Source organism: Lethenteron reissneri, chromosome 15 (assembly GCF_015708825.2).
Source record: "Lethenteron reissneri isolate LAM-NWPU_2019-01 chromosome 15, ASM1570882v1, whole genome shotgun sequence".
Lineage (NCBI taxonomy): Eukaryota > Metazoa > Chordata > Hyperoartia > Petromyzontiformes > Petromyzontidae > Lethenteron > Lethenteron reissneri.
The window spans coordinates 7,040,018-7,065,851 of NC_083793.1; the positions used below are offsets into that span (position 1 = coordinate 7,040,018).

At 44.5% G+C, this 25,834-nt stretch overlaps 1 protein-coding gene across 3 annotated transcripts in view; it reads right to left on the reverse strand.

The window, feature by feature from the left end:
- Nucleotides 1-4,963: 4,963 nt before the first annotated feature.
- The window catches only part of LOC133342643 (protein Wnt-5b-like), a 53,270-nt gene continuing 32,399 nt past the window's right edge, over nucleotides 4,964-25,834 (reverse strand). For all 3 annotated transcript variants that reach the window (XM_061551924.1, XM_061551925.1, XM_061551923.1), the window contains exons 3-6: nucleotides 20,851-21,088; nucleotides 17,677-17,924; nucleotides 14,726-15,018; nucleotides 4,964-9,534 (exon numbers count right to left, since the gene is read on the reverse strand). In XM_061551924.1, the coding sequence (XP_061407908.1) occupies nucleotides 9,076-9,534; nucleotides 14,726-15,018; nucleotides 17,677-17,924; nucleotides 20,851-20,954 (1,104 nt within the window). In that variant the 5' untranslated portion in view covers nucleotides 20,955-21,088 and the 3' untranslated portion in view covers nucleotides 4,964-9,075. The remainder of the gene's footprint in view (nucleotides 9,535-14,725; nucleotides 15,019-17,676; nucleotides 17,925-20,850; nucleotides 21,089-25,834) is intronic.

The window sequence follows — 25,834 nt, forward strand, 5'->3', positions numbered from 1 at the left end:
TCAGCCACGCCGGTGTTTGACGTGAGTGGTGACGTCTCCTCCGCCGGCTGGGTCGCCTGTGACGTAGGCGGGGGGGGTTACGTAATGGCCACGTGGAGGTTTCTTGCGGTTCACCCCCCCCCCCACCTCTTGTACTGTACTACTGCACTTGTACTGTACTACTACAATAATTGCTTTAAGCTTCTAAACATGTCTTTAACGCAAGTTAGCCCCGATCGCTCACGTTTGTATAAGGCTCTCCTTGTATTGTGAGGTAAACGAGTATAGGTTGTGGCAACTCAAGTTACTCATAGCTGTCAACCCATACGGTTTACCCCGTATTCTTTGGGTTTTTTTGGTAAAGTCACGTAGGTAAAAAAATAAATGAAAAAAAATTAAATCACGACGTTTCGGGCGCACCTGAAGAAGGACGCTTGTGTTGCGCCCGAAACGTCTGATTTAATTTAGTTATTTATTTAATTTTTCACCTACGTGACTTTACCGGGAAAAAACTGAGTATGAATCCTTGCAGCCACGAAAGCTTCAAATCTAGAATTTACCCCGTGTTCTTGTACAGGGAAATTGAGTTTTCAGGTCCATACTACGTGCGTACAGCCGTTTCAATACAGGCAACAAATATGTCGTCTCTTTGTGTTTCTCCCTTGTGATGGGACTGGTCTGTCATAAGGTAGGAGGGCACTGATAAGGGGTTGACAGGTATGCAAGTTCGCCTTGTGGGTTGACAACTCGCCTATTCGAACGATTCGAATGCTGATGAATTTGAATTAAGTATTCATTATAAGAAGACGTAATTCGGTGTACGTCGCTGCTTATCTTGAAAGTGTTTAAACAACGGCCGATAGCGTGTGCGAAAAGCACTCAAGCCTCTGTGTATTGAGCAAACAAAAACACAGGTTATCTCGTAGACATATATAATCTTATCTCACAGACATACATACTCTTATCTCACGTACGCACTCGGCTCTGGCAGAAGTCAAAAGTTTATTGCCCCAAGTTAAAGCCAAATTGATTTATACGGCTCTGTTAAGGGCGACTGGGTTGGCAGGCAACAGAGGGAGCAAATTATACACCGAGCTGTTAAACACCCACGTTCAAACTTTGTAAATAAAAAAAACAAACTAAAGTCAGGGTCAGGTGTGTCATTATGGCACTCCATTTAAACACATTCCTGCGGAGGGAGCTGGTAGGAACGTTGGGTTGCTCGGTCAATGGCCAGGGTCAACGGCGGCGTGGTGGATTCCGCAAATATGCCCGACTGTGAGGGCGGGCACAAGCCGGCGTGAGTAGGTTAAACGTTGAGTTTTATAAGGGCACCACGAGGTGACCAGCCCCTCCCCACACAGCCCCACCCCTCCCCACCCAGCCCCTCCCTCCCCTCCCCACCCAGCCCCTCCCCAGCCAGCCCCTCCCCACCCAGCCCCACCCCTCCCACTTTTGGATGCACGACGGACGGACACAATAATCTCCTGTGGGCTGGTGGAACCAGGTAGTTCCTACCAGTATCAGAATACTTATAAAAGAACATGAGAATAGGTTTTACCCTTTTTGGCAATAAACAGGTGTTACGATATTCTTGGTTCTTTCGGTAAAGTCACGTAGAAGGGAAATAATAAAATAATATTAATATTGTTTTATATTAATATTATTTTATTATTTATTTCCTTATTTCCATTCTACGTGACTTTACCGAAAGAACCAAGAATATGAACCCCTGCAGTCACGAAAGCTTTAAATCAAAATTTAGGTGTTACGATGTTAATTAATCAAACTGAAACCTTTTGCAAAGAATCATGTCCACATATACTTGTGGTGAACATGCAAACATAAAACATGCTCTGGTATGATATGCATTGTCTGTGAAACTGATTGGCAAGGGAGGTCCCATGATACAGAATACTTCTATTGGAGGAATCCGATGAGCTATAAAGCTTTTTTTTCACATGTCCAGTAGGAGGGGCAGTGATGGCGGTGCACGTGGCCTCTGTAATCATGCACTTTTGGAGTTCGCGAGTGTTGGTGGATCACACACATTGCGGCGTCAAGGAGGTCCCATACCTTGGCTTGCCAGGATAAGGCGGTACAGCAAGTGTGGACTAATTTCCATCTGTTCCAACTCAATTCGTGTTGGCGCGCGAGGTGACATACCCTGGCTTGCCACGAGTCGGCAGTACAAAAAGTGTGGACTAATCACCATCTGTCTCCATCTATCCCCCGGGGTGCTCCGGTTTCCTCCCAACATGTATACATTCATTAATTGGTTTAAAATATCTGAATGTATAGAGGATTGCTGAGCTTGGGAAATTATTGGTAGCTGCGGCTCACCACCTGCCAGCGAACTTCCAGCTTGTCTGTGGGTCCTCGGTGATTGTTGTAGATGAAATATGCATTATGGACGCTATGTCAAACTAAACATGAAACTACAACTAATCATCACTTCCATTCGTTTTAATAAAAGTGCAGTGGTGTCACATTTTAAAAATGGCAATTTTTTTATCAGAGGGGAGAGAATTGTAAGTGATGCCTGCATGGCACACACGGAAGATATTTGTCCCCCATCTCAAGTAGCTTGCGTGTCAGTGCAATGGCTCTGTTCTTCATAAACAGGACGGTGGCACATGACAGTATAATAAAACACCAACCACAGACAAAGGGTGGTGCGAGACATAAGCCAACGATGTTGCAAGCACTCAGGACCGCAAGCATCTCAAAGGGCCCTGGGTTCATGCAATAAATAGAGGTGAACTAAATATAGATCAAATTCACATTCGAATGCAAAAAAGCTATACATTGAAAATCTATTAATCTCATTTGTACATTGCACTGTATCTTATGTACATAATTTCATATTTTTATCTTGTCTACATCTCTTATTTCACGGCATCTGTCTCATTTGTATGTAACTTCTCTCATCTTGCTATTTCTCTATTCTCTTGTATATACTGTATTTCTTCTGTAATCTCACTTGGGAGTTTATAAATCGAAAGGCGAGGGAGCCACCAAAAATAACTTCTTCTTAGGGCCCCTAAATGGGCCAGAATCGCCGCTGAACCCAACAGATGGTGTCGCTGGTTAAACTTTACGTTGGCACACCACCAAGGAATACAAATCGCGTTTCTCTCTGCAAGCCATCGTCGCAAGATGCCCACGATCACCCCTGGCCTCGGGTCTCTTATGCATCTCGGCAGGGTTATGAAGAGTGGCCGGGTCACTGCGTGGTGACAGGTTTTCACTTCTGATGAGACACCAGAGCAAGGTTCTGCCTACTCTGTGGGCGCCACTGGCCCCGTCACTCACTATTATCGAACAGCCGCATTAACCTCGCCGCCCTGTCTCAAATCCCACTGCAGCTCAATAAATTCCCCGGCTTGACTTTTAAAAGCCATCAAGGATGCGAGCCTGATCTCTTCGGCCAATATAGTTCGAGACACGTTTGCAATAATGGCTGTGAACGAAACACAAATGCTGTTTTAATAGAGTGATGAGAAACCGTCTCACCGTGTGGCAAATATTTTTTATAAGTGTTGTACTTTTTTGGGCTGCTCTTGCATTTTTTTTCAGCTTCATTATCTGAGTGAATTAAAATGGTTGTATTTTTTACCAATAAGTGGTACATGATTGTGGAACAACGTCAGTAAAAAAATGTCATAAAACCCGACTGCCATGACGACACTGCTTATCTCTCTCCCAGACAAAGGTCTGCTCAAGGGCACCTTTAATATAAGTAAAATATGACATTACATCCTCGCCTTATAATTCACGACAGGCATTCCCACGAATCATGATAAAGCCATACGTGACACTGACATTACCAATTTAACGATATTCAGTGCAATGTTGCTTATAGACTATTTTAGAAAATATATTTAATGCAAAGGTTGCTGCGTACAGTATTTGTAATTTGCCTTTCAAAGAAATTCCTGTACAGGATATGGGTAGGATTACGTGTCAGGATATAAAGATTTATTGCAAACTGGACCAAGTAACGTATGAACAATATACAGGTCTCCAAACGTGGGCCAACAGTTTTAGTGAAACCCAATAGTGAAATGTCATTTAGTATGCAGATGCAAATGATAGAGATTATTTTAAAAAAAAACACCTACAATATTTAATATGAAAATAATGTCACTGACAGCATAGTGTAAATGCCACTTCGACCTAACCGTCCCTATTTCATTACGTCGTTTATTGTGAAAATTCGGTCACAGTTCCTATGACCACTGTTTCATTGCTTTTATGGCTTTATTTTGGTGATTTTCGAAAAGTTTTTTGGTTTGACCATGTTTGTTTGTTGTAGAAAAGAGTTAGACTGATGGCCTTAATCTAAGTTGTCTTGTGGTTGTTGTTGTTTGACTTGCATCCCACTGGGATATTTGCACAGGGTTGGTGTACGGTGATTTTTCTGCAATATTTTGCTGTCTTTTCTTGGATTTTTTGTTTGCACATAGTCACTTTAAGATGTTTTCTTGTTCATGTTTTTTTGTTTGTTGCGGTTGCACCCGATTCAAGAGCCGAATGGCTCACAGGGCTATACCTAATAAATGAACTTTGAACTTTGAAATATTTCTTATGAATATTGGACACAGCTGCTACTGTTTGTGCCTCGGTGTACACCTCTGTTGTGCCGCATTCATGATCCACTGCCACTACATGTGACAGACAACCCAAGAACTCTCCACCCTCTTCATTAAAATATTGAGGGGTTTCTCGCCCAATCGAGTGTGGGGTAATGCTCTTCGACTGTTGACAAGCCTAAACTAGTAGTAGAAATTCCACATTCCTAAAGTTGGGGGGGGGGGGGGTGAGTTTCCATAGAACCACTGTTGACTTCCCAGGAAGGATCAATGGCCAAGTTGATCCCCGACTGAAATTTGCACTCACAACCAACCGATTGCAAGCTCTCTTTTGTCGAAGCGCCCTTTCCCCCCCTCCCAACCCAGCTTATATATATGCTCCAAGCTCATGTGCTGTTTCATTCAGACGCTGTCTCCCCGACAGACCTGGTTTTCACCTGAGGACGGCTGTTTGCGTTGTGGCCGAAACGTCGTGAGAATTATTTTATTATGTTTTATTTTTATTATTTTATTACTTCCCTTCTACGTGACTTTACCGAAAGAACCAAGAAGATGAATCCCTGCAGTCACGAAAGCTTTAAATCGAAATTTAAGCTCTCATTTATTAATGTCAGTCCACTGCTGGATACCCTGTCTACACCATGTCGTTGGGGGTTGTTTGTTTGGCCATACTTAATTACACTCGTCAGCATGAGGTGGTGAAGGGCCACCAATTCATTAAGTTCAGATGTTATCACTGATTTAATTCTTGGCACGGAATTTTATTCAGGCTTTTTTGAGTAGTGTTAATTTTTTTGATAAAATTAGTAATGAAAATATTAAACTTCGTATATTTTTTCATTTTAGTCAACGACTGGGTTTTTTTTTATCGAGCATGATCATCACCGATTCCCCATCAAAAAGCTAAGCATGACTGACGAATATTGATTGGGTGGGTGGGAAATCTCGCCCCCTCCCCTCACACCAACATGTAGCGACTTAAGAGTGGACTACATTTTTACTTCTTTCATCAATTATATTTAGATAATTACGCAATGGAATCCACAGACTAAGACATTAATATAATTACACAGGTTGTCGACTAGAGTAATAGTGCCTAAAATTAAAGCAAATTCTGACTAAACGAACACTAGTTCATTGTGATGTGCACTCACCATGCCTTGAAGCATGAGGTAATTCTTGGGTTTCATCTCTGCAATAAAAATTATGCCCGTCTATTTTAACATTTATTTTTACATCGGGGCACGGTATTATTTTGATTATTATCTTTCAGACACGGAACCATAACCCCCTTATCCATCTGGTCCAATGTAAGTTTGAACCAATGTCATTGTCTCCTGGGCATGGTGTGTTTCGAACTGGAAAGTTCCTGCCCTGTTTGTGATGAAGAACAGAGAACCTTTGCGCCAACGCAACTCCTTGAGCTGGGCTAGAACGAGAGCCACTGTGTGTCATTCAGACATCAAAACGCAGCTGCTTCTGATCACAAACTGGATCTTCCCACGCGTTTCCTACCATCTATTTACAGTATTGCATACGTTGGCCTCAATCCAGCACATGTAATCCATGGGGTGATGTCCCTGCAGAGTGTTGGAATTCTGGGAGTTCTGTTATTGACCCATTTCTTCTTGAGAAACCCGCATTTTTGTGTAAATGTTTAAACCCATGTATAGATTATATGACAAGTCACGATATCACTGTAATTTAATAGTAAGACAAAGCGCCGACCTCAAATGTTAATTGTGTGCCAAATGGACACAGACATAGCAGTAAATCAGAGCTGTATGAAACCACATTTGCACTGACTGATCACATTCAGCAAAAGAAGTCCATGCCTGTGGGCCTTTTGTTTGTAGCATGCAGCAAACTCATGGAAGTCCACTTGTGCGCACTGAACTTCACAGCAGAGTTTCTTCCAAGGACCCAGATTCGTTTGTGAAGACCCAGAGATGTTTTTTTTTAATATACGCAGCTTCAACCATGCACACCATGTGATGCATGGTCCAAGCCTCAATGCCAAATGATCATGGTATTAAATATATACGTTTAGAGTGTGGCCATATTCTATTGTCCTGTGTCTATGCTACCCGCAGGCATTCACTAACCCACACAGACCAGTATGGTGAGCAATCAACCACCCGTGACCAACCTACCGTGTGGAGGCCTTCATCCAGCAGTGGATTGACAATCAACCACCCGTGACAAACCTACCGTGTGGAGGCCTTCATCCAGCAGTGGATTGACAAAGGGCTGTACATATGTGGCAGAGCGGTGGTTCGCTCACTGCACTATGCACCCTACGACCAGAGTTTGATTTCCAGCCTTGGCCAATAGCAATTGGTGAGTGGGATCAGTTGAGATGCCAGTTGAGATGTGGACTATTACTCTAGCTAGCAGACCCTCCCCTACCTTTATGGGTGGTCCTCATTGACCAACATGGCATTGGGAGGCTTTCATCCAGCAATGGATTAACAAATGGGCGTAGAGTATATTCATCGAAGTAAAACAGTTCACACACTTACCACCACCACCATCATCATCATCCACAAGCCTAATACTGTAATTTCTTACCGTGTAGTTTGTCCACCATGGAATTTCATCAAACTCCACACACCACAAGCATTTGCACTACAGAAATAAATTCCTGCCTGTCACACAACCATGGGTTGGGTCAATAAGTAGCTATATTTATTTATTTGCCAAAACAATTTATTCATGCTCCACAATGCTGCATCTTTTGGCATATCCTTTAAGTTGTGTGCCGCTGTGAGCTATGACGATGTACAGTCCCGTTAATGTCGTCCAGTCTAAATCGTATCCTACTGCCGCCTTTATTTTCGATAAGTATCCAAAATATAGATAAGAAATTATACATTTGTAGCGTTAAAGGTGACCACAATGAATCCACGTATAAATAAATAAACGGTTACATGCATTATTAAAAATAAATGTGCGTCTGTAAGTCAACGGTGGATAGGCGTACGGTGCTGTACGGATCCATCACCCATTTAATGGGTGTCTTGTCAAACACGTTATTACTGTACTTTGAATGCATAATCATTAAACAAATAAATAAAATGCACTTAACATGCAGTGGCAGGCCTAACCCATTATTAGCACAATTCCATCATCCAAGCTTTAAACAAGGGGGTGAGGGGGGGTTCGAGCTTGCAATGGGTCTTACACGTACACACATAGGCTACTGAAATCAATCTGAGTTTCAAAGTTGAACAATTGTCTCCGTGAAAAAACCCAACAACAACAACCCAAACAAATGAAATTCGCCGCGTCAATTCTTTGCGATGCAATAACGGGTTGCCATTCCTTTATTACGTGTTTCGTGTTTGCCCGGTTTGTCTCGTAGAGGGCGCTGGAAGGATGTGTGCGCGTGAAAAAATGGGGAGAAAAAAACAGAAACCACAAAGGACCACAACTTTGTCTTGCAAGCCCCGATAGCACAAATTACACAAGTCCCAAGGAACTAACAAAGTTTATCACGCAACAGCGAGAAGTGCTGGCTACCCCAGTGCAAGTCAAGGAAAGGCATCATCCTCGGAACCGTATTATTTACAAAGGCACAAGGGGTAGATTTTATTTACGCGGTGTTGTGTTGAGTCCAATGCCAGCTATTGCTGTTTGGTATGGTCTATTAAGTGAAATAAATCTAGGAACGTTTCATATACCACCGTACCGTTTCACTTTAGAAAATAAGGCTTTGGTCTATGCTAGAATATATATTTAATAGATTGTTTAATTACTTAATATGATAGTTCAGCTTTACAAACAGTTTATGTAAAAAAAAGCAGAGAATGTTCTTTGGTTTGTCAACCTACCATTTAAACATTTTCAGTTACAATGGGCAATACATATATACCCATTTATTTCCAAGCATTTTCCAGCTTTTGAAAGATTTAGGACAACCATCTCATTGCAAGTTTGTCCACTGATGGGGTACAAACATGAACAAAAACAACCCCCCAACTCGTTGTGTATTTGTGTGTATGCACCTGGCCGCAATTAAATAAAAAGTATTTTTTTCCCTCTTCTTACTTCTCAAATGAAAACTTTCTTCACGTGCCAGTGCTCAAATATCCGCTCCCACGTCGCAACTCGCAATGTCCATCCATGACGAGCACGGCCGCGATCCGGCAATAAAGAGGCACGTGTGTGCAAACTCATTCAAGCTGCCTGCCGGGGTTTTCTCTCTCAGATTTGCTTCAGTTGCTTGGACGGGAGCAAGCGCTCAAGAACAACATCAGTCTTCGAGATTTTTCTTCCCTCCCCTCTTCTGCGCTGTTCTGCTCCAGTTGCTCCAGAGTGGCGGTCGTGGTTTACGCAGAGCGTTGGGGATTGGCGGGCAGGGTTGGGGAGGGTTGTCGGGGGCAGGCAATTTTTTTGGGGGGGGTCATGTTTGGGAGTCGGGTGGCGGTTGCGGCGAGGAGGTGGAGAAAGTCCGAAAATGAGCGAGGAACGGAGCCCGAAACGGCCGCCGCCACCGCCGCTATTTGCACACGAACCTGTCCACGACCGACGTGCACTTCTTGCACTTGACGTAGCAGCACCAGTGGAACTTGCAGTTGCAGCGCTCCACCACGGTCGCCTTGAAGTGGTCGTAGCCGCGGCCGCAGCACATGAGCTCGCAGCCGTCCATGCCCTCTGACGTCTTGTTGCACGAGCGGCCTGCCGTGCCCAGCGAACCCGTCGTCTCGTTGCGCACGCAGTAGTCCGGGCTCGCGTCCACGTGCACCAGGTTGTCGACGGACGGCGGGCTGAACTTGCGGCTGGCCGGCTCCAGGTTGCCGCGGCGTCCCAGGCGCACGGCCGACGCGCTGTCGTACTTCTCCTTGAGCTCCTTGCCTACCTTGCGGAAGTCGGCGAGCTGCAGCCAGCACGTCTTGAGCGAGCACGAGCCCGACACGCCGTGGCACTTGCAAGCCACGTCCGCCAAGCGGTAGACGGCCTGGCGGGGGTGGAGGGGTGGGTGGTTTAGGGAGTTTTGGTGAAGGGGGGAAGGCCGGGGGAGAGAAGGGAGAGGGCATTGAGGTGGATTACGGAGGGGAGGGAAACAAATGCTCTCGAGCCATTTAGAAGGGTAGAAAATGAATATTGCGCCGAGGCATTGTATGAGAGTTGAAACATGCGGCAAATGTCCTGTCACTTTTCTATTGACCATATTCCAAACATGTGACTTAAGAAAACCCAGAATACGCTATTACCATGCTCTAAAAAAAAGGAAATGCATGAAATAATAATACTATAAAGCATATTTCCATGAATAATTTAAGCCAGCTACAAAGTCTGTAATTGTTTGCATTTTTGCTAAATGGCCCACTGCTGAAGCTGCATCCATCCACTCGCTAATGTTTGGAAAAGGGAACTTTACCGCCCGTCATCTCCGCTCTCGCTCACCACAATGCCCGATTCAAAGCCCCCCCAGCTGTTCATCATTACCCCTTGGCGTTTGCAATTCACGCACAAATTCACATTGCATCCCCACGAGGAACTGATTAACTCGGAGCGTGTCATTGTGCACTTTTCCCGTCGAGGCTCACATTGCTCAAAGCATGAATTCATGCGCTCTCCCCTGCAAGCTAGCCTTACAGAGGCACCTACAGACATTGTCCACAGCACATGCATTCAATAAGGGACAAGGCGTGCACTGTCCCGTGGTGCACTATTCATAATGTTTTGTCGTGTGAGTCATGAATACGTCTTGGAATGTATTGAGTTGATGATTGAACATGTTCTGTAAATGACCCACGATAAATGTTTGTTCATGACTACAGCTATCTTTCGTATTACACGGTCAACATCAGAATCAAGTTAATTATAAATCGGTTCTGGGATCCACCTTCACCAACTGGGCAAGTATGGTAAAAACAAGCGCTGCAAGTGACGTTGCCTGAAGGGCCTCTTTATCCATCAGTGGAATTAAGTAGTTTCTGAAGGGTGCAGTGCTGTATTATTATTATTATCATCAAAAACACCGTAGTATGTACGTAACCGTGTAGGGCTCTCCCCTGTTGAACAATGTTGAGTACCGTACGTCTTCCCAATACATTGCGATAGTGTTACTCTTCTGTATACTGTATCGTACTAATAATGCACAATGTGTAACTTGCATAGTTAGCAGTTTCAGTTCAGTTTCCGTTAATTTGGTATAGCCCTGTGAGCCATTCGGCTCATGAATCGGGTGCAACCGCAACAAAACAAAAGACAAAAACATGAACAAGAAAACATCTTAAAGTGACTATGTGCAAACAGAAAAATCCAGAAAAAAACTGCAAAGTCTTCCAGAAAAAAAGCACCGTACACCAACGCTGTGTGCAAAAATCCCAGTGGGATGCAAGCCAAACAACAACAACAACCACAAGACAACTTAGATTAAAGCCATCAGTCTAACTCCGTACTACAACAAACAAAAACATGGGCAAACCAAAAAACTTTTAGAAATCACCAAAATAAAGCCATAAAAGCAATGCAACAGTGCTCATGGGAACTGTGACCGAATTTTCACAATAAACGACATCAAAAACATGTACCACCAAACCCTGTAGCCATAGCTGCCTGCACGAGTCACTCCACAACAGCAGGAGCATCAGTAGGAGTATCAACATTCACTCTCAGGGAGAGACAGAATTATTTACAAGCACGATGAAGCCACAGACCAGCAAAGTAGAAAGGCAGCAAGAACTCTGTAGTCCTATTTTGGGACGTTTCTACAAGCGCCTCGATTAGCCAATCAGAGTTGGGGGTTTAGAGAGCGTCCTTTAATCCTCATGCGGCTCCACTCACTTTAAGCTCTCCTCACAAATGGCAATAGCTCACGGCGATCCCAGCTATGCATTCTGTAGCGGACCCATCACCCACTATCACATTGTGTGTTGACACCTCCGTTGGGCAATAATCAGGTAATGATGTGAATTGATGACACGTTATGACAAAAGATAAAACTGCATGTTTTGACACGTGTTATCGGCTTACTTGGGGTATTTTTTGTTTCAATGTATGAACAAGCATTTCATATCCGCACCTCCGATTTGCACGCTTGGCTACGTACGGTGCGAAAGAAGTTCAACATACAGTAACATACATATAATAATTATGGTCTCATTCGGACGTTATATTAATATTTTTCTGCTTATTTTCTCAGGAAAGTCTCACTGAGTCTCATGGCTCTTTTTCAGGATGGTCCTGCCAAATTATCGCAGTACGGGGGGGTGGGGGGCGATAATTAATAAGTATATTTTCACCAAGGGTAAAAAAACAATTATCATATTTTTACTGGCAAATGAGGTTCCAATGGTGTAAATGCTCTTCCCGAGCTCTCATACTCTGATGGTGCATTGTCTTTGAGTTGTGCGCCTTTTGGCGTCATCTGGTCCAACCCATGGAAAGCTGTCTCGGGTGTGGACCAATCAACTTCAAGGACAGTGCACATTATCAGAGTTATGTTTTTTGTTTGCATTATGACTGCAGGTATTGTGGTCTATGTAAACATGACTCCTTGTAAAAAAAAGGTGTCAGTTTTGTTTCCAGATAGAAGGGTAAAAAACCAATTCAAGTATATTTCCAACCTGGTAAATTGCAAGAAAATTTGTTTTAATTTGACAAATTTGGAACGTGACGTCGGAACGCAGCGATCTGCGCTTGTAATCCTGTGCGCCCAGGAAACAATGGAACGTTGAGCCAACGTTAGTCCAACGGGTTCAATTACATGCCAAGGCTGGGTGAACGTTGCATGTTTACGGGCCTCATGCTCATGGAAGGTGAAACAACAAACATGAAGATCTCTTGTCAGTCGTACACCCAGCTCACCGTTGTGGATAAGGGAAGATGGTTTACACTCGAAAACAAAGCCACTAATTTCAGGCATCAACGATGATTTGCATGCATTGTAAATTATGCTTTCATTATATACAGTGTTGGTGATCTGTGCCTAACGCCTGATACTCTGTACGCTGTGCATACCCGCTGGGGAGGCTACGTGGATTATCATGCAATATTTGTTTTGTTTTTTAATGAGAGGATTATATGAAAATTGTAACTAAATATTAGTTTGTTACAAGAATAATCAATTTTCTCCAAAAATGTACATGTAGTTTTGATGATCTGTGCCTCGTGCCTGACACTAATGCTGTATGTAACGCTGGGGTATGTGACGTAGATCCGAGTAACGTCCAAATCATTATCCAGCAGAATTTCTTGCACCACTCCACTAACACCTTCAGGGAATGCCACCTCATGAATTTGTTTTGAAAAAAAAAGAACCATTGCAATGCCGATACGAAATCTCAACCCCCCAAAAAAGGGATTATGCAATGGTACACGTCCAGCGATTCGTTAGTGCTGACTCAACAAACTCCATCTCAAGGTAAACCCTTGAGAGATGATCAATTTACACCAAATGTGATACTGTATATAGAGAAATGTTTAATTAAATAAATTAAATACAATCTTTACGTTTTATTATTTTTCATTGAATACAAAATTTACGAACCCGTTGTATGACGGCTAATGCCACTAGTTGTATAATATTACGTGCCAGCGTCTTGGTACAAATTGGTCTCAATTTGTAAAATTACTCGAAATTTAGTTGATTGAGAAACACACAGAGATCGTCGCCCCCTACTGCAAACACTTAGCAATATCCCTCCAGAAAAATAGTGGGGACTCGGTGAGCATTTCCCGTGTTAATGAGCAGAGGAATAATAACAAGAAAGGGAGGTCTGGACCACCCTACTCAACGTGTTGCCGCCGCGACCCTCACCAGGACAATCGGTACTGAGAAAGGAACGAACTTGATTTGGTGATGCTGCTGCGTTTGGCAGCGCTACACCAGAACATATATAAACACACACATTCGTCAATAACACTGCCTTCATTATGAAGAAGGGACATTGCCCAAAACGTTGCCGATTATATATGTATACATTTCTCCTTTAAAGGCAGCGTTATTAATGAACGTGTTGAGTTGTTTCATTATTATTATTTCGAACAGGAAACCCAGCACCTGGGGGATGATCTCATTTGCGGTTCAGGTGGCCTGTCTCTACCACACCAGTTTACTGGAGTTGTCAATAACATCAGCAACAACAGTGTGATCAGTAATGTATCACTGTTAATGAATGCATTTTGTTTAAACAGAGATATATAACTTTGTTGGTTTTACAAGAGGCGCCCGATACATGTCCTGCGTTGCATTTTTGTAGTAGTCAAGAGGCAAGTATTATTTTTGTGGGGGTATTTGGCTTGTGATCAGTAACGCATTAATATGTTTGTCAGCAATGCATTACCATTGCTATGGACCGCTTTGTAAACCAGTGTGGTCTGCACTCCTTCAACAGAGGAATTGAAAAACTACACGAACTCTCTCGCCTGAAGCCCTCTTGTCGTAGCTGGCAGACCTCGACATTGACATTTAGCTCCTGGGTGGGTGGGTGGGTGAGTGGGTGGGTGAGTGGACGGGTGGGTGGGTGAGTGGGTGAGTGAGTGGGTGGGTGAGTGGGTGGGTGAGTGAGTGAGTGGGTGGGTGAGTGAGTGGGTGGGTGAGTGGGTGGGTGAGTGGACGGGTGGGTGGGTGAGTGGGTGAGTGAGTGGGTGGGTGAGTGGGTGGGTGAGTGGGTGGGTGCAGAATCAGTGGGTGGGTGGTGAGTGGACGGGTGGGTGAGTGGGTGAGTGAGTGAGTGGGTGGGTGAGTGGGTGAGTGAGTGGGTGGGTGGGTGAGTGAGTGGGTGGGTGGGTGGGTGAGTGGGTGAGTGGACGGGTGGGTGGTTGAGTGAGTGGGTGGGTGAGTGGGTGAATGGATGGGTGGGTGGGTGAGTGGGTGGGTGGGTGAGTCGGTGGGTGGGTGGGTCGGTGGGTGGGTGGGTGAGTGGGTGGGTGGGTGGGTGAGTGGGTGAGTGGGTGGGTGAGTGGGTGGGTGAGTGGGTGAGTGAGTGGGTGAGTGAGTGGGTGGGTGGGAGCGACTGGCTATGTACGTACGTACATGCATGTTGAACTTATTTTACACCGTACATAGCCAACCGTGCGAATTAGCGATGCACGTGAAGGACAACAACTAAACGCAAAAATAGGTGGGTGGCCAGGTAAGTGAACAACAACAACAACCACAACAACAAGGGCAAATTACCCACAGAGCACCGACTCACCCGACGGCCCGCCTCGTTGTTGTGAAGGTTCATGAGCGCGCGCGCGTTCTCGGCGGAGGCGCGCGCGAAGTGCTGCTCGCGCTCCCTGGCGTCCACGAACTCCTTGGCGAAGCGGTATCCGTACTCGAGGTTGTCGCCGCAGCCGCCCCACAGCCAGTCGCGCTCCAGGTCCGGCGGACGCGCCGCCCGGCTGCAGCCGCACGTGGCCAGCTCTCCCTCGCGGCACGCGCGCGCCACGGAGTTCACCACGCCCGCCGCCGACACGGCGTAGGCGAACGCCGTCTCGCGGCTCCCTGCTCCGAGCATTTGCACGCAACGTACGTGTTGGGGGCTGCGATCCAATACTTGTTGGGCGCAGGTAACAGCTCCCCCCCGTCCGCCCCCCGTTATCCGTGATGCAGTCTTGCCGAAACGCGAATGGTCGAGCGGAAAATGGGTGCGGAAAAACTTCAACCGAATAGTCACTTTTTTGCGAAAGACCAATCCGTGAATGAAGAGTTATTATGGTGATAATTGTTTTTTTACCCTTTTATCTGGTAACATAACTGACACCTTTTTTACAAGGAGTCATGTTTGCATAGACCACAATACCTGCAGTCATAATGCAAACAAAAAACATAACTCTGATAATGTATGCACTGTCCTTGAAGTTGATTGGTCCACACCCGAGACAGCTTTACTTAGAGCCTAGTCTCACATGGTGTTGAACCAGATGACGCCAAAAGGCGTTTTGTTGCCAGATAAAGTTTTGTTGCCATATAAAAGGGTAAAAAAACAATTATCATTTTTTTTTTACTGGCAAATGAGGTTCCAAAGTTATTACGGTATTTAACTTAGTTTTCTCTGAGTTTAGTTTTTCCGCAGCACTCATAAATAATAATTTTTAAAAAATGTTTGATTTGACACGTAAGAAACGCTCATTCGTTTAATATAAAACGTATGCCTGTAGCATACCTCTAGTGTGGGATAAACGCTAATTTCTGATACCAGGCAGTGCATTGCGAGCTGTGAGATTTTCTAATGTGAACATATTCATCTCGTGACTTCACAGGACAAATGGAATGTCACTCATTTGGCTTGTGGGAAGACCTTAAGATGATTGTCCAGTTTTCTGGCTCTCTTTACTGTTCCTCCACATTCGCAACTCCATGACTTCTCATCATGCCTTCTCCAGTAGTGCAGCCAAAAATAACGGCCAATATAGTGTAATAATTTCGACTTGTAATGCAACAATGCCCGGTATTCACTCCCATAGAGAGACGACTCGGAGCTGCGAGGAGGAACCACAGCCAAGCAGGAAGGCAGCAGCCACGCGGCTGACCGGTAGCAACAATTGCCCAAGCTCTATGATCCTCTATATATAAAGGTAAAATAATTTTTACTTTACCAGGAAATGCCCACTGTGTTATACAGCTCTTTGTCGGAAGTGACCTGGCCAGAAATGATACCTTAACGAAGTGGCTTATCACGTGTAAATTTATAGCAGCCAAATACTCTAACGCGTGTTTATAAAGGTGGAGGGAAAAACTGGAGGACCCAGAGAAAAATCCACGCGACCACGGGGAGAGAGACGCAAACTCCAAATATACAGGCGTCGGGGTCGTGATTGAACCCACGCACTCCTGTGCGTGAGGTAGTTAACATCTTACCACCGTGGCACCCAGATAAAGGTGTTATGGGCCAATTAATGAATGTTTATAGGTGTGAGGAAACCGAGGGGAAATCACTATCTCGTACAGAACAAGCGAGGTCCACATCTGCCTTCTAAACTGCTCCTTGCAAGCCAGAATATGGCATCTCCTCAACGGCTACGAAAAGGGAGTTTGACAACATTTGTGCAATCCACCATTCCTCAGCTCAACAGTGCTTGATTACAGGCATGCATAGCCACTACCGCTTGGCTAAAGTATACTCGCTCAGGGAATCTGGAACGCTTTCCCGCTCCGCATTACGAAGCGTTCGAGCTCCCTCCGCCACCTTCAGGAGTCAGCTTAAGGAACCACTCTTGTTAATTCAGACTGTGTTCTTGGTATAGGGCAGGTATGTAGAACTTATTTCGCACCGTACGTAGCCAACTGTGCTAACCGAAGGTGCAGGCGAAGGACAGAAAACTATACACAAAAAGCAGTTGTAAAGAAATTAGCTTTCAATCTAGATTATTTGACAGTGCATAGCTCCAATGGCTTCCTCGTATCAGAAAGAAGAGCATTCCAGACGGCCGCAGAAGCGAATCTGAAAGGGCGTGATGCAGTGACTCTCATCGCATGATGGTGTATGCTCCTTACCATGTATCGATGAATTGATGCATCGATTTGAATAGATTTTTTCACAATATATGTGCACGTAATTGTCAGTGATAAATGTATTATTATTTATGATGAATGCGCATTTTATACTAATTTTGCATTCAAGTCAATGGAGTGAACAACGATGTAGGACCAAGATAAATATTAATGTGAAACAATACAATATAATGGTGAAAATTAGACAAAAGTAGAAATTGATACTAGAATCTAATGGTGACTTCAATTGACAATTTTGCTGAGACAACTGACAAACCAATCTTGACGGCTGAAAATGTAATTGTGACAATCTTTGTGGGGATTAATCATTAGGCTTTGCTGGTTGCTGGGATTCCCATCCTGCTAGGTAACACTGTAAGCCATGTCCCCCTCTGATATTCCATGAGACGAATGAGTGAGTGAGTGGTGGGTGAATGAATGAGTGAGAGGGTGAGTGAGTGAGAGGGCTTTTGAGTGAGTGAGAAGATGGGTACGTGGTTTATTGGGTGGGTGAGTGACTAAGTGTGAGTAGATGGTGGGCTGATTGAGTGAGTGGGTGAGAGAGAGAGTGAGTGAGTGAAAGGGAGGGAGGGAGGGTACGTGTCTGGGTGCGTGAGCAAGTAGGCGAGCGGGTGAATGAAGATGAAACTGAGTGAGCGAGCGACTGACCTATCTGGGTGAGCCGCCCAAAGACAGAGTCGCTGTCCGCGGTGCTGCAGTTCCAGCGGCGGTTACGGAACTGGTGCTGGCACTCGCGGATGGCGAGGCGTGCCCCGTCCCCGATGTGCACCACGTGGTCCTGGTAAAGCTGGCACAGCTTGCGCTGGCCTTGAGACAGCCCCATCAGCTGCGAGCACAGCGGCTGGGCTCCCAGCAGGTACAACTCCGGGCGCTGTAGAGGATTCAGGGCCAACGACCTTGCCGGGCAGGGCGTGGGACGACATAGGGGCAGGGCGTTACGGAAACACGGGGTCAAGATGGTCAGCCTCGAGAGGGTATTTGAGCTACTCTTATTTAAATTGTGTGAATATTTTGGCACGTCTTTACACGGTACAGAAATGGACTGCATTGCCGTGTTATAAGTAATGGTAAAGGTGCCGTTATGCAATTGCTCCAACAAGACACTCTTAGCGGAATAACCTCCACTGGAGACAGGCGAAAGAGATCTATATGGTATTTGGCCTACTCTTCCATACTGGTCGGACACCTTAGAAGAGGTTTCAAGATCAAGTGTATTTTGTTTAAACAGGTGAGAACACTAGAGACCATAATAGTCTCATTTGCAAGGGTAACCTGGGGCATTACTCTGGCAGTAGAGGGTGATGATTCCTGTGTATAATGCCGAGTGATTGATGTGTGAGTACAAAGACAAAGATTCCCCATATAGCTTTAACAGGCTGTTGGGGCAAGTGCTGTTAGCGAGTACCTATGAAGACCGGAACGGCACACGAGGGGGTGGGTAGCCAGCACCATGCCCGGTCGCATTTGTCTCCCCAGTGGCTATATTTACACATTGCACAAGGTACTCATTTTAGGCTGAGTCGACCTAGGGCATCCCCAGAACCGATTCAGATAATCATCACGGGTGTTGTCCGTAAGCGGGAATTGAACTCGGGTGGCCGGGTTCGTAGCGCAGCGTGTGAGTAGCCACACGTTATCTGCCACGCGCGTTCTGCTGAATGACTAACGTCTGTGTACCCACGTGTGCTCCTGTGTGGTTGGACGTGGGGTGGATTTAAGAAAATTGCTCCATTGTCACAACTGTCGTGCTGGCAGATCGAAATGGCGACCTCTATTGCCGGTCCATTGAGCTGACCATAACCGTGGCAGCGTATGCTGTGTACACAATAAAAACACACCACGAAGACATATATCCAGTGTCTCTACTATATATCACTGCTTTAACAAACATTCCAATGAGAATACACTTTTCATTATTTCGCGCTAAATCATTTAGCAAATAAATAAATATTTTTTAATAATAGATCTTGACAGAGTAACACTGACGGGGAAGGTGGGCGGGCGGGTGGGGGGGGATGACATCTTTCACGGAGTCAATGAGTGTACAATTCAGAGCATCTGCGTTGAATAATTCATTCAAATACGATCACGAAGCCCTAGTCCCTCGGTGCTTCTCGCGTGCTCGAATGTACACAGCAAGCCCTCTTGACTTGAGCGCAATTTGTGGAGGCAGACATTGAAATATTAACACGCTTGCGGAAAGGCAGCAGCCTCTGCCAGCGACCTGAAATAGCCGGCTCGCGTATCGGAACGCATTCGCCGAGCGGCAACCTGAAATATCAAACTTCTTAAATATCGCACCCGTGGCGCTCGGGAAAACAAGAATCTCTCGCCATGTGTAGGCTGAGAGTGATTAGAGTGCGCAATTGCGGGGGGGGGGGGGGGGGGCGTGGGACGCACCCAATACGCCCGTCTGTACCTTGACGAAGAATGTTTTGTATCAGTTTACACGCTGTGTGCCCCCGTGCAGTAAAAGAGGTGGCGAAACACATTTCTGCAATAGGGAAACTTAGAAAAAATGCAATACCCTGTTTTAAAAACATTTATAAAAGCCCGGAGTATATACTTGATACAACCAGAGCATTTCATTGTATGCATAATTGTTTTCTTTTTAAACCATCCCAAGGATATTAGGTATGTGTATGAAAACAGCAACAAAATACATCTCCAAGGCTACTGAATAAACAGCACAAAATCTTCATCACCTTCGGAGAACTGCAGGTCATGAGTTTACCCAAAGCCCTGAGCTTGCATACATAGATGCAAAGTGATATTTAAACAAGGCTCCATATTCAAGTTTAAATTTTAAGCCAATGACAAAATGTATTCATTGCATTGGATCACTGTTTTGCCGAGATAAAATGTGAAAATAGTTGAGTCCACCCATGCCTCGGTAGGCTTTAAACCCTGCTCGGAGTTTGCACGTGACGACGATTCTGAAATACTTCCAAGCATAATAAATGACATTCACTTTGGCGGGTGGCTTGCTAGTGTCACGCCACAGCCGGATGTCAAGTTAACACCCCATGGGCGTCAATGAGCCCAAGATAAACGAAAGGCGCAGGATCGTAACTCACCCCTGCTACTGTGGCTGCCGGTGGTGGTGGTGGCGGTGGCAGAGGTGTTGTGCAGGGGCCGTTGGTATTGTGGGCGAACGGGCACCCACATCATTTTAGTTATGACATTTGAAAAAAAAAAATCACGGTATTTTTTTATCCGAATGTTCTCCTTTCAACAAGGTTACAGATGCTGATTGTGCCGACGGAGAAGCCTTTCAATGTACTTGGCAGCTTGCTAACATGTAGTCGGCTCGTTACAGAGTCAGTAACCAGTGGTTTCTTAGCCTTAATATAATTACACCATTTTAGTTATGACATTTGAAAAAAAAATCACGGTATTTTTTTATCCGAATTTTCTCCTTTCAACAAGGTTACAGATGCTGATTGTGCCGACGGAGAAGCCTTTCAATGTACTTGGCAGCTTGCTAACATGTAGTCGGCTCGTTACAGAGTCAGTAACCAGTGGTTTCTTAGCCTTAATATAATTACACCATTTTAGTTATGACATTTGAAAAAAAAATCACGGTATTTTTTTATCCGAATTTTCTCCTTTCAACAAGGTTACAGATGCTGATTGTGCCGACGGAGAAGCCTTTCAATGTACTTGGCAGTTTGCTAACATGTAGTCGGCTCGTTACAGAGTCAGTAACCAGTGGTTTCTTAGCCTTAATATAATTACAGTTCGGTCGAAGCGCGGCGGCGTCTAGCAACTGGCCACTGGGCAGGCAAAATCAACTCTGGAGCGTCTTAACGAAGCACTAACCACCACTCGCTGGCATCCACGCAGGCTCGGCGGCAGAGTAGCAGCAGGAGCAGTAGCAGGAAGCCGGGTAGCAGCAGCAGGAGAGGAGATCTGTTGGGACCCATGGCCACTGCACGAGCCCTGGAGGGCTCTCTCTGGGCAGAGGTGCGTTCTCTGCGGGAATCGCAGCAGCGCGGGAGGGGCCCGTTGAGGGTGGGGCGGCGTATCGGCGAGCTCCTCCAGAGAGACGCAGACGGATCTGTAAGAGGAGAACAAGGCTTAATGCAGCCAGCAAGCTCCCTGTGCCATTGCACAGACCTCCGATTAGCACGGTTGGTTACGTACGGCGCGAACGAAGTTCAACATGTATACACACAGACGCATCTTGCCCATGTGAGCATGGCCCAGAAAACGGTTGTGCTCAAAACGCAAGTGAATTACTCGCAGTTGCGTGAAAATAGAATTATATTATTGTTTTTAGTAACCATATATTACAATATAAATCATCGTATAGCATTAATCGCTTGACCGTATGTAAATATAAGAAAGGTAGGAAGTGCAATGCATTAACTGCAATGTATCAATGCAAATTAACAAATATCATCTTAAATTTTGATTTAAAGCTTTCGTGACTGCAGGGATTCATATTCTTGGTTCTTTCGGTAAAGTCACGTAGAAGGGACATAATAAAATAATTTACATATATAAAAAATAAATGCTTTATTGTTTTATATTTATATTATTTTATTATTTCCCTTCTACGTGACTTTACCGAAAGAACCAAGAATACAAATATCACATTATTACACTAGATCGCAAATAGTGTCCGAGCAAGTAAAATAATCTCCTGCAATGTGATGGCTGGGTGGCTCAGAGATCAGAGCTGTGAGCTGGCGCCAATAGAATCCTGGGATTGAATTCATGCAGTCACCCGTGATTAAGCAGGCTTCTCAAGTGTAGCGAATTGATGATCGCGGACCCATTCACCAATGCATGCACCCTAAAAACCCATAATATTACAATGACTTTTACACTTAAAATGACTTTTACACTTACGAAAACATTTTATCTACATAATTACACCTAGTCATACTTACAACGTGTTATCTTATTTGTATTTTTATATTCTAAGATTGTATATTATGGCTAATTCACATTTTACATTTCACATTTTATATGGTCTACTTATTCATAATTTTAAATACTTTAGCCCGTTAGTATTAGTTATACTTTGTAACGTTAGTATAGTTAGACTGTATATCACCAATTCCAGTTTTAAAGATTGCTCAATGTTGAATGTATGCACCTTCCGGCCATAGTTAATTCCGTGTATGTGTAAACTTTCATGGCGATTAAAACCGTTTCTGATTCTGATTTCTGATTCTGATTCATCTTCTTTTTTTGAAAATGTCAGCGCTGAAAATTGTACATTTTGGTTTGTCACAGGACAAACATCAAACTCATAGTAGAGTGAGTGTAAAGGTGTGTTCCCTGTTACGTAGAGATGAACAAGCCACTCTAAGAGTTGTTTTCAGAATAGCTTCTGTGAAAAATTATTGTGCAGCCATTCTCGGACATACAAGGTGGTCCCACTGTTTTTTGAGATATCTGAACGCCGCATGAAAATGATGCCAATAACGCACCAAGAAAAAATGTACACGTCAAAATAGCGAACGGTAAAAACCTCCGTGAATTTTGATCTCTATTCGAACAAAAATTGACGTCTGCAAGGACACCAGAATAAAAAAAAACTAAAATACATCTGCTAAAATTACATTGCACCTCTCTCCCGTGTATTTTTCTTTTTCATTCGGGCTGCGCAGGTTTGTTCCCCTAGGCCTCTGAACCCAGCTGGTTGGTTCCACGTCCTGGTCCCGCGTGCAATCTGCTCCATCTAAATATAAACCGTGGCCATTTGTTTACCGAGCGGGCCCAGGGTTGTCCAGCGCGTGCGCGCGCGCCAGGCACAGGTGCTCCTGCCATCAGCGACGGCCACTGGGCCCACTCGGGTGATTCCACGCCTCCACACCCCCCCCAACCTCCCCCACCGCCGCTAAAAGCCACTCAATGTGAATCGCTGAGGGTCCCCTACCCGTTGCGAGGAGTGTGGACTGCCCATGTTGCTCAAGCTGTTACTTTAAAAGTCAGACGCGACCCAGAAAATAAGTTTCTTTTTTCTCTTTTTCTTGGTTCTTTCTTTTTTTTGTTTAGTTTGTTGTCGAAAGCAAAGTGCAAAACGTGATGCCTTGCAATATGCTATCCGGTTGTTTGGACATCTTGACGCTTGCTTTATTGCCAGGAAGGGTAAAGCCTATTCTTATATTTTTCACAATTTTGATACTGCCAATAAGTGTGCCATAGATACAACTTTATTTAGAGCCAGGTGTGTGCCCACTGAGATTATACGTCCTATTTTTTTTTACTGGAGACTCTGCTCACAATCAGATGACACAGAACTGCGATAAAAAATCCTTTATATGCGTGGCGGCTAGAGTCCTCTCGTCCTCTGGCTTGAGATGGCTGCCACCTATGGGTCAGATGATGGCCTGCCACCATTAAGCAATTGGTAATTAAATATTTAAAAAAATTCCCTAAAAAGTGTAACATTTTGTAAAAAAAAAAATCACGAAAATACATTGTCATGCACAACGAGTCTGTGTGCAAAATGTCAGCTCGATTGGATCACGGGAAGTGGGTTAAAAAACGACCGAAAGATTTGCACGGTCGTAAGCGCGCAAGCAAGCAAGCAAGTGAACTTAATATAAAGGATTTAAAAAGAGAGCAAACCAGGCGGCGTACAGACGCAAAATTCAGTAAATCCAAAATATATCACCCATTATATTGAGCAACTAAGTGCGATACAGTTTAATCTAGAACTTCATTTTCAACAGACATATATATAGGAAAAAAAAGTTGAGCTTCGAACCATATAATGTAGAATGCAACTCATCTAAAAAAGATCTCTAAAGCTAAGCAGGGAAGATGCCTTGCCATAGACGGCTACGCCAGCTGTGCTTTGAGGCGGTGAGCGCATCACAACATACTTGTTGCACTGTGCTTCTATGCTCCCGCATCTATTATGCTCTCCGTCTCAATCGTCTTGAGCCCAAATTGTCTGTGGAGGCATATAGGTTCTAGATTTGAAGCCCTCATTTACTTGATACAGCAAGCGTGCTGTGACGGTTCCACCTGAAGACGGAAGCCTGTGTTGCCTCCGAAACGTCGTGATTTTTATTTTATTTTACTAATTGATATTTTTATCTTTTACCTACGTGACTTTACCGAAAAAAACCTAAGAATATGAATAGGCATATAGGTTCCCCAGCCATCAAACAGGGGTTGGCAGGCACTCGCACTGGCAGTTGAGAGCCGAACATAGCAAGGTGCGGAGGTTGTGCCCACGCTGAAACGAAACTCTTTGAGTCCACTGCTTGGAGGCCCGCAGCTGTCGGATCAGCTGCTGCTGCTGCCGTTGTGCGGATGTCGGGAGTTCCCACGGGGTGTGTGCTGCCTGTATTACCACGTGATCCCACATGGTGGCACCAAGCATACGCAGACTGAACACGGACATGGCCCGCACAGTTTGCGTTCCATTCATTCATCGGCCGTTCATTATTACACTGTGTAACAAACAAAAATTGGTCCCTGGTACTAAGTGTTATTTTCTAATTGCTTATGCCTAAAAAGTGCAGAAAATGGCAATTATTCCCCACAAACTTTGTTTTTGTGACCAGGAGAGTGATATTTTGAAATGTACATATTTTCAATGAGAAAACGGGCGAATTTGTGTCTTTTCGTTCACATAAAGTCAGAAAAAAAACATATGAATCAAAATTAACATGTATTTATACTAAAGTCATACAAAAAGATTTAGACACCAAGGCGCACTACCACAGGCGGGACTGGCCACAGCGGACCGAGTTCTCTGTGGGGAGGAACAACGTCAAGTGGGAGCCACTGGTGGACCCCCGGAAGGTGCTGATGCCAACACTGCACATGAAATTGGGCCTTATTAAACAATTTGTCAGAGCTGTAGATAAGGAGTCGGCAGCCTTCAAATACCTTCAAGACTTCTTCCCTAAGCTGTCTGAGGCAAAGGTCAAAGCCGGTGTCTTCGTCGAACCACAGATTAAGAAGATCCTGGAGTGCAATGAATTCCCCAAGAAGCTCACTAGTAAGGAGAAAGCGGCTTGGAACAGCTTTGTCGCAGTGGTTCGTGGCTTCCTGGGCAATCACAAGGTCGAAAACTATGTGGAGCTGGTTGGGACTGGTGAAGAACTACGGCATAATGGGCTGTAGGATGTCCCTCAAAGTCCATATCCTTGATGCTCATCTTGATAAATTCAAGGAGAACATGGGAGCGTACTCGGAGAAGCAAGGCGAGCGCTTCCACCAGGATATACTGGACTTTGAACGCCGCTACCAAGGACAGTATAACGAGAACATGATGGAAGACTACATTTGGGGGCTGATTCGTGAAAGTGATTTACAGTATAATCGTAAATCTCGAAAAACTACTCACTTTTAAATATGTTTTAGTCATTTATGTATTACTTTAGTATAAATACATTTTAATTTAGATTCATGTTTTTTTTTACTTTATGTGAACGAAAAGACACAAATTCAACCGTTTTCTTATTGAAAATAGGTCAATTTCAAAATATCACTGTCCTGGTCACAAAATCATAGTTTGTGGGGAATAATCGCCATTTTCTATACTTATTAGGCATGAGCAATTACGAAATAACACTTACTACCCAGGAACAAAAATTGTGTTACATCGTGTTATTCTCAAGCCCACAATGGTACAGCAAAGCCTCCCCCACCCCACCCCCTTCCTTCCGTGCTCAGACCTCACGACCACTATCACTAACGCTCCTCTGAGCAACACATTCACGGACACAAACACATCGGCAAAAGAGGTCTTCTAGTTTTTTTTCTCATTGAAATCTTGGAAGCAAATGTTTACATCTTTCAAAATTTATTTTGGACAGAATATTCCCAG